The sequence below is a fragment of the Mandrillus leucophaeus genome, unplaced genomic scaffold (assembly GCF_000951045.1).
Source record: "Mandrillus leucophaeus isolate KB7577 unplaced genomic scaffold, Mleu.le_1.0 Scaffold79, whole genome shotgun sequence".
NCBI lineage: Eukaryota > Metazoa > Chordata > Mammalia > Primates > Cercopithecidae > Mandrillus > Mandrillus leucophaeus.
Window position 1 is genome coordinate 3139579 of NW_012108585.1, and position 9460 is coordinate 3149038.

The window sequence follows — 9460 nt, forward strand, 5'->3', positions numbered from 1 at the left end:
CACACACACATCACACACACACATCACACACACACATCACACACACGCGAATGCGCCCTGTGAAAATGGAGGCAGAGCTTTGAGTGACGTGTCTCCAAGGCCCAGAACAGAGGGTGCCAGGAACCGGCAGAAGCCAGGAGACAGCCAAGCAGCTGATCCGCCTCAGAGCCTCCAGTAGGACTCCCCCTGACAACACCTTGGCTTTGAACTTCTAGCCTTCACAACTGAGACAATGAACACCCGATGTTTAAAGCCAGCCAGCTATGGCGCGTTATTATGAGAACCCTAGGAACCCAATGCACGACTTTCAAGGACCTTATCCCACTGAACTCCAAGCAGGCCTGGATCCGTGTGTCTCGGTTCTGGGAGCTCCCACCAGCCTGCAGAGAGACCACGGTTCGGGGACTTCCCGAACAGTGACTGAAGAGGAAAGAGGGACTCAAAGAGTATTGCCCCAATATTCCCCCTCCCTCCTCCTAAACTCTACTGGGCTCTCTCTCTCCCCCAGGAAGGCTTCCCTGCTAAATTCTGCCCTGCAACTTGCCCGCTACATTTCCAAGTGCTGCCTTCCCTCTGTGAACTTGAATGGAGTCCTCTGTTTTTTGTACAAGAGCACAAAAGTCTGCCTGGGCTTCCCCCAGCCCTGTATTCCCATACCCTAGGCTGTGCTCATTCTGGGGCTCTGCTCGTGGTGCGTGCTGCTTGGGTCAGTAGAAATGACTAGGAGGTCGCTGGCACCAGGGAAGAAAGAGGGCTGGCCTGGCCATCTGCGGGGCAATCACAATCTCCAGGACAAGGCATTTCTCCCACTTGCCCTTTCATGAATAATATGGACCTGCCCAGAAAAAGTGAGTATTTGCCTTTAAACCAAAACCTTATCAAGAAAGTAGGTGATATGCCTGGAAGGTCTCCTTCAAGATACTTGTGGGCCTCAAAAGTGGCAGGAAGCGTGAAAGAAAAGGAAAGGCCGCACTCTGTAGAATGAAGTCCTCAAAAGAAACCCAACTCAAGACTAAAGCCAATCTTGCTGGGCAGCCGGGATTCCCAGCCTGCCTCAAATATGAGGAAGCCCTGTCAAACGCCCACCCACCACCACCAGAACCACACGAAGCCAACAGTCCCCAAGAAACCAAACTTTCATAGATAGCAGAATATTCTGTCTCGAAAAAATTATTCTTAATATCCTCAAAGAAATCCAAGCAACTATGGCATCAATAAAATGAGAACAACCAGTCAAGATAAAGGAATACTCAGAGATTGGGAAAGAGTTCCTAAGAGAAAAACCAAAGAATGCAGATGAAGACACGAACCCCCCGCCCTCCCTCCAGGAAACCCTGGTGGCCCTGCAGGACAGGGACTCAGACTCCTACCCCTGGGCTCCCTGCAGTGGCTCACCCATAGGCCTTGAGGAAAGTCATGTCTGCACCTTCCAGCCTGGATTCAGCTGTACCACAGCTATAAAGGGAGAGAGTCAGCCGGGCGCGGAGGCTCACACCTGTAATCCCAGCACTTTGGGAGGCCAAGGTGGGCAGACCATGAGGTCAGGAGATCGAGACCATTCTGGCCAACACGGTGAAACCCTGTCTTTACTAAAAATACAAAAAATTAGCTGGGCGTGGTGGTGCACGCCTGTAGTCCCAGCTACTCAGGAGGCTGACACAGGAGAATCGCTTGAACCCGGGAGGCGGAGATTGCAGTGAGCCAAGACTGCACCACTGCACTCCAGCCTGGGCGACAGAGTGAGACTCCATCTCAATAATAATAATAATAGCAATGAAATAAATAAAGGGAGGGCGTCAGTGTCCACCTTTGAGCCAGAAGATTCCAGGGGGACAGTGATCACCAATGAGTGCCCTGCGGAAGAATGATAATCTCCTGGGTGGAGGTGAGGCTGCCTCACCTAGCAGCCCCTTCCTCCAATGAGACCTTCCTTTTTGTTTTTCTTAGAGATGACAAGAAAGCCTTACATAAAACTGTCAAGCCTACAACCTCTACCCTCTCAAAAACAACAACAGTTGACAGCCTTCAAAGAGCTCATTACCACACTGGCCTGTCCCTCTGTGGGTCTGCACACCTCCTTCTGCATCGCCTCTGATGGGGGCAGGCAGAGCACACTCCAGTAGCAGGTGAGCAGCAGCTCTGTTCTGCCATCCAGCTCCAAGAGCGACAGGAACTTCCTAAGATCCGGGATGAGACAGAGGTGAGACCAGAGAGCCGAGCAGGAACGCCACTGAGGAGAGGGGACTTCATATTACAGAGAGGGATGCTGGAGGCCAAGGGATAGGCAGGGGCCAGACACGGCTGTGTCTGGTTCAAAGCCCACAATCTTCCCGGGTCCTCCATCCGCAAGAAGAGACGGGAGCCACAGGACTGGAGTGCACGTCTGCCCAGCATACAGCATGGCCCACATGAGCAGATCCACCCAGATGACACTCCAGAGGGACAGGGAGGCTGCTCCCGTCCTCACCCAGAGGAAAGTCCATCCCTCAGCTTGGAACTCCATCCCTTCCACAGTCGGCCCCAGAGCCCAGCCCCACTCCTCCTCCCTTTCAAGCAAGCCCTCACCATCCAGGATCTGCAACATCTGGGGGACCTCCCACATCCACAGCGGGCCCACATTCGATTGACGACAGGTGCGGGGAGGCGATGGGATGCGGGGCTTATAACAGCCTTAGGGCATTTTTTCCAAATGCCTTTTCTCTGTAGCCCTTCAGGGAGAACAACTGAACAGCCAGAGAAGCAAACGGGAGGCAGAGAAGAATGAAGGCAAAGAAGAAAATGAGAACAAACCCAAAGAATGGTAGAGCCGAAACTGAGCCCTCCCATTCTTTTCCACCTGCTGAACAAGTTGCCCAAATGCCCTCAGATGCCACCTCCTCTCTGATGCCCTCTGTGACTCCTGCAGGCCAAGTTATCCACTGCTCTGCTAAGATCCCATTGCACCTGTTAGTACCTCTGTCACCTTTAACTATGGGTGGTGAGGTCACTTCCAGGTTTGTCTCCCTCCCTAGCACTGTGAACCCCTCAAAGTCAGGTGTACATCCTGTCTCTCCACATGTCCTTTATGTCTGTCACAGCACTGGGAAAATTAAGAAACTCAAAACATACTTGCTGAGAAAAGGAGGTCCAGAAAGGCTGGGGGATTTGTCCCAGGTCAACAGAGAGAAGCTCACAACAAGGCCACACAGAGGAGACAACCAGGCCCTCACCATTTCCTCTCCCTCCCCATGTTCCAGTCCCACCACTATGTGCCCAGGGCCCCCCTCCAAGCCCGTCGGCCTGGGGCGCCTCTTCCTAGGACCCCCGTGACCCTCAACCCTCCCTCCTCCCTCCATATCTGGCATCAGGCCTGGAATGGTGGCCCCGGCCCACTGATGAGGGGTGTGGATGCCAAAGCACCTCCCTGTCAGGCCAGCCAGGCCCCTATTCTGTGTCTCTGCTCCCACCCCTGCCCTTCTCTGTCCCTTGCCCCTGGCTCGCTCCACCCTCGGTCCCCTCACTTGCACCAGGTCCTGCTCACTGAGGGCTCCGGTTGGCTGAGCCTAATAAGGTGGTGGCTGATGGTGTTCCCCTGGGGCAGGGTCAAGTAGCTGTGCTGCCCCAGAATCTCGACAAAGCTCAGCAGGGGCGTGCGTACCCTTTGGGTCACAGACCATCACACGCGTGACAGGAAACGGCTGCAGGATGGCTTCCTGTTCCAGGTGAGCCCACAGTGGACCAGAGCAGGTCAGGGAGGTCTTCAAGGACCTCGGGCCTCCTGACTCCAAGTCCACTGTGACCCTTCAGTGGGCGCTGTGGCTGTGACAGACCACCCGTGACTGGACCTGCCCACTTCCGTCCTCTGCTCTGAGGTTCCCACCCACTCCAGCCCCGTCGTCCTCCTGGAGAACTCCAAGCACTGACTTCCCACACTTTGTGTGCCGCAGACACTGAAATTGGCAGGAGTGTTGGTGGAGGGGAATCCAAGTAAAGGAAAGGTCTCAAGTTTTGGCCTTTGTGGGGAAAGCCAGGAACCAATCTGGCAAGTCCTGAGGGCCCAGCCTCCTGTGACCCTTCTGGGAACTGGGCCCTTGTTTTTCAGGCTGATGCATTGTTCTCTATTTAACACTCAAAACTAGTAGGCCCTGCTGCAGCCATCCCAACGCACTGTCCTACACCATCCAGACCTGGGAGTTTCTGCTGCCTGCACCCCTGACTGCAGGGCTTGTTAAAAATACAGCTTCTCAGGCCCCGCTCCAGCCATGAAGCGCAAGGCTTTCTCCTCCCAGGGTTCTTGGGGCCTAAGTCAGTGTCATTTGGAGCTCCGTGTCTCCCCTGAGGACACAACAGTGTTGCCCACAGAACAGGCTCAGAAGAGGGCAGGTAGGCACCACCTCTCCACTTCTCAAACTCTTCTCTGGTTTTAAAGAACCCAAACGGAACAGAAGGGCAGGGGTCTCAGCCCGAATTAGCTTGGTGAGGATGCCTTCCTACTCATTCCCTATCTGCCTCCCCTCTCCATTTACATGACATCAGGGTCTCAAGAAAGCAGTTGCCCTCCCAGCACAAACACACGGCCTCTGCACTCACAGGTCTCGGATTTTTCTGTATCAGCAGAACCACTGAACTCATCACCTCCTGCTTCAAGGTCTCCATCTGGGGCACTAGAGAAAACACAGGCATGCAGCCGAAGGTCAGCCTCCTCCTCCCCGCCTCTGCTGCCTGGGGAGACATCGGAGGACAGCCGGGCGGGAGGAACGCCAGGTACAGTCCTGGCCATCAAAGGCCAGGTGGAGTCTCCACAGGCATCTCAGCCATCCCTGCGCCTCCAACCACACTGAAACCCACAAGCCTGGCTGGTACTTTCCACAGGAGGGCATTCTAGCCCCATCCCTCGCCGGCCTCCACGACTGCCCACACAAATCCGCCTCTCCAGACAAGCTGTCCTCTCCACTGTCTGTCCATCTCAATCTTTCCAACCTCGGCTGTTGCTCCTCTCCCCTGTGGCCTCCTTGTCCCGACCCATGGTCACAGGCTCCTCCTTGCTTTTGGCCCGTCCCCTCTGTAAAGTCCACCCCAGCTTCCCTGACCTCCCCCTGCTTGCCTTCCTGTCAGCATCGTCACTCCCATCTAAGCAGCCCAGAGCATGTTGTCCTGCACTGTCTCACCGTGTGGACAGCCTCACCCTCCCCACCCTACAGGGAGCTCGCTGAGGGCAGGGGCTGTCTTCTCTGTGTGTGTTCTCCATGCCTGGCACAGTGCTTAGCACACAGCGAAAGGTTGACGTCCACGCCTGATTGGAGGCGAAGCCTGCTCTTCCAGGCAGTAATCACAGATAAACCACTCTGAAACCATTCCAGAGCAGGCCCTGTTCTCGGCACCTCACATTTACTCACTCCACCCTCACTAAAAATCCCTAAAGGGAACAATTATTTTTACTTCTGTTTTTCCAATGAAGAAGTAGAGGCACAGCCTAAAAGTCATTTGCCCTAGTTCACATTGCTAGTGAGAAGCACAGCCAAGATCCGAACCCACTGAGATGACTCTGCATTTAAAATCGTGCTTCTAACTACTATACCGGACTGTCTCCAGAGAAAGCAGATTTCCCTAGGAACGATGGAGTCCTAGAACCCAGGACTGTGCCCCATTGCCACTCACCTCTGCAGGACACATCCCTGAAGACTTGCAGGGCTGCCACTGCCTTGGCAGGTTCCTCGGGTTTGATGATGTTTTGCAGCAAAATCACCAGCTGATCGCCGCCGTATAACCTGGCTGTAAAAAGGGTATGAATACAGGGCAGTCAGGGGTATGTTTAAACGGCAGGTAATACCCAGGCTTAAATCATGCTCACAGCAAACCACTGACCATGAATTGGACAAAAGAAAGAGAAAGAGAACCAGGTCCACCCAGCACTTGCCATGTGCCAAGCATGTGCCAAGTCCACCTCCTGCCCCACATACCTGCCCACAGGCAGCGCAAGGTGTCCATCAGTGCTGTCCTGCCATGAGTACCTTTCTGAAATGGCAATCATGCCAGGAGAAAGGGGAGTCAGCCCCAGGTGAGGCAGTGGGAACAATAGGGGTGGGGTGGGGCCGTGGCTATGCCCTTTCTGATTCCCTCAATTTCAGGCAAAGTTCTCATTAATTACTTCGAATCTTGTCTCGGAGGATGGAATTCCCACCTTTCCATAGGAACCTAGGCCCCAACTCCAGCCCAGAGAGAGACCAAAGTGGTCCTGAGTCACACGTGGGCACACAAACACACACACAGAGCTAGGGAACCATATGAACTTAGTATGTTGAAAGCTCTCAGAGCTGAGCTGTGATTCAGCATGGAGTAACAATCTGAGTAGTATTTGCTACTCATCTGTAGGGAGACCAAGGCCATCAGGCCTGGGAGGATGGAAACCAGGGACCCTACATGTGGAGAAGGAAACTGAGGCATGAAGCCGTGCAGTGCATGGCAACCAGGCTGTAAGGAGAATAGAAAACCGGAGCCCAGGAATCCACATTCCCAGCTGCAGAGGGAACAAGACAGAGGACATCAAATTAAATATAAAGAAGGCGTCATCCTTTTGTAAAATATTCAATTGTCCTCTGCCTACTCCACAACACAGAAGACCTGGCACCTCCCACGGGCTGAAGGAGGGCCTCAACCTTCTGCCTTTTCCCTAGAGTTCAGGGGAAGCCACAAAGGCTTGTCACCCCAGAAAGCACACAGGATGTATCCAAGTTACCTCCTGGAAAACGTCCCTCTCTGTGCCCAGAATCCAGGCTGTTTCAGATGTGCCTGTTTCAGAGACGCCTGCAGTGTGTGCAGCTAAGGTCGCCATGTCAAAGACCCCTGTACCGTCTGGAGGTGGTGACCTGATCTGGGGAAGAAGAGAGAGAGGGCCAGGACAGGCTGCCTCCAGCCCGCAGCACTCACCAGCTCGAACAGCACGCCTGTGATATTCCCCAGCTGGGGCTCCAAGTTGACACCTCCACGGCCACTGAGAGCCAGAGCCTCGGCCAGCTGGCAAATGCACTGTGTGCACAAGGACAGAGTGAGGACAGGTCGTCCCAGCCCTTTCCACAGCCTCGAGGGAAGTACTCCTTCCTCATGTCTCCGAGGTTGGTCCAAGCCCTTACGATTTCACACGGCCCTCTCGAGCCTTCGAGGCAGGACCAGGGTGCAGCTCTCCCGTCGCTCGACACAACCAGGACTGGACCGTTCCCCTCACCCAAGACGCTGCCTTGATTTTCAAAGAACCTCATGACTCCAAGAAAACCTTAAGGGAATCCAACACTGCAAGTGTTGGCTGACCTGAAAGAAACAGGAGTCAACCTAAGCGTCCGTCAACAGACAAATGGGTAAAGAAATTGCGGCATGTATTAAAAAATGGAATATGATGTAGCCATTGAAAAGAATAACAATTCTTTTATTTTTAATAAAATTTTAAAATGCAAATGCAAATAAAAATCCTATAACATCGGCCTCACGGAGGCAGAATTCTGAGATGGCTCCCAAAATTCCAGGGTCCTGGTACACACACATCTTCTGTCAGTTACTCAGTGACGCAGTAATGGGTGTTGATGGGAAGGGATTTTGCAGTTGGCATTTATATAGGGGGATGATCCCTGTGGGCTTGACCTAACCACATGAGCCCTTCTACATCTGGGTCTAGAGGTCAGAGGAAGGGAAGGCAGCGAGACTCAAGGGCGAGAGGGATCCAATGAGGAAGCATTGCTGGCTCCGAAGCTGGAGGTGCCTCGGGGCAAGGAATATGGTTGGCCTCCCTGAGGTGAGCGTTGCCCCTGGCTGACATCCAGCTGGAAAATAGGGAATTCAGTCCTACAATCATGAAGAGTATGTATTTTGGTAATTTGTGACACGTCAAGAGAAAACGGATGCAGCTCCACACTGTGCTTTCATGGCCATCGTCCTGACCGAACCTCCTCTCACCCTTGAGAGGCCGGCGCGCTGTTACCGTTTTACAGACGAGAAGGAGGAGGCTCGGGAAAGGCAAGGGATCGGCTCAAGGTCTCACCCCTGGTAAATGCCACTTGAACGCCAGTGGTCTGCACAGGCAGCCTGGCCACACTGCCTCCCATGCATTCTCCTTTCAGGGCTGCTGTGAGGACAGAGGTGTAAGAGCACCTAGCGAAGACCTGCACACAGGAAAAACAGCTCATCACTGAGTTAAGACGGTGAGTGTCCTTAGCGAGTGCCCTGGGTCTCAGGGTCACCCTGTAGGAAATGGCCAAGTTGTTCCAGGATTCGTGACAGCTCCATGATTTGTCTCCCCATCGTCTTTTGCAGTTACTGCTGAGAAACGTAGCTTGCTTGTCCGTCCAACACACGGGGCATGTCCTATGGAGATGCCCAGAAACTTCTCCCCACGCACAGTGGTCTTTGACAAAGGGGGCAGGGTCACTCAGGACACGTGCGTTCTGACCAGCCTAGGCCTTGAGCCAGTGTGTCAAGGTCACTGAGGTCTCCTGGGTCACACTGCTCCCTTTCTCTGCGCCTCTTCTTCCCTCAGAGCCCTTCCTCACATCCCTATTCCCCGCAGAAATCTGCACTCCCCATCACCCCAGCTAAACCTTCTTCTTAGTCATTCTTTCTTACTAAGGCATAAAGTGCAGCAGCATAAAGCAGGAGCTCTGCATCTGGGGATTAGGGATGAGTTTCACAGGGCCTGAGACTCTCTGGGATTGTGTGCAAAATCTTGTGCAAATGTGCCTTCACCAGCTTCTCAAAGCTGGCCCCGAGTCTCCAAACAGGTTGAGAATCACCAGATAAACAATTTTCCCAAAGCTCACGCAACCTGGCTCTTCAGTGCTCCTGTGTGTTTTATAAAACATGACTGCACCCCAGTCCCCGGGCAGCAATCGTTGCAGGCTCTGCAGGAACACATAACAGCAAGCATCCATGAAACGGGAGGATGCTCCAGCCACGGGGGCATTTCCAGGGCACAGGGAGGGCTTTTCCCTGCCCCTTGATTTCACTCCACAGGAGTCAGCACCTTCTCATCTACCCAAAAGGTGGCCCCACCAGCTGGCCCTGCAGTGAAAAGGTTCTCCAGGCTCATGCTGTTCCCTCTACTTTGTTTTTGTTTGTGAGCTGAGACTGCACCACTGCCCTCCAGACTGGGAGACAGAGTGAGACTCTGTCTCAAAAGAAAAAAAAGAACGAAAGAAAAATTGGATATATTTATGGTGCACAAGGTAGTGCTTTTCAAATATGAACACACTGTGTTATGTAACGTGCGTGGCCTCACACAGTTACCATTTTTCGTGGTGAGAACACTTCAAACCTATTCTCTTCACCATTTTCCTGTCTGCACTGTGATGTTGTTAACTCTAATCACCATGTTATACAGCAGATCTCTGGAACTTCTTCCTCCTGCCTAACTCCGACAAGCATCTCCCCAGTCAGCACCCCCAGCCCTTGATAACCACCATTCTACTCTCTGTTCCTATGAGTTCAACTTTTTCAG

The 9460-nt window shown here is 53.2% G+C and overlaps 1 protein-coding gene across 1 annotated transcript in view; it reads right to left on the reverse strand.

The window, feature by feature from the left end:
* Positions 1 to 7235, reverse strand: part of LOC105529909 — a 20269-nt gene extending 13034 nt beyond the window's left edge. Inside the window, 8 exon segments of the mRNA XM_011967182.1 lie at positions 306 to 420; positions 2042 to 2177; positions 2566 to 2659; positions 4570 to 4701; positions 5638 to 5751; positions 5940 to 5994; positions 6907 to 7005; positions 7110 to 7235. Coding sequence (XP_011822572.1) covers positions 306 to 420; positions 2042 to 2177; positions 2566 to 2659; positions 4570 to 4701; positions 5638 to 5751; positions 5940 to 5994; positions 6907 to 7005; positions 7110 to 7235 — 871 coding nt within the window.
* Positions 7236 to 9460: the final 2225 nt, after the last annotated feature.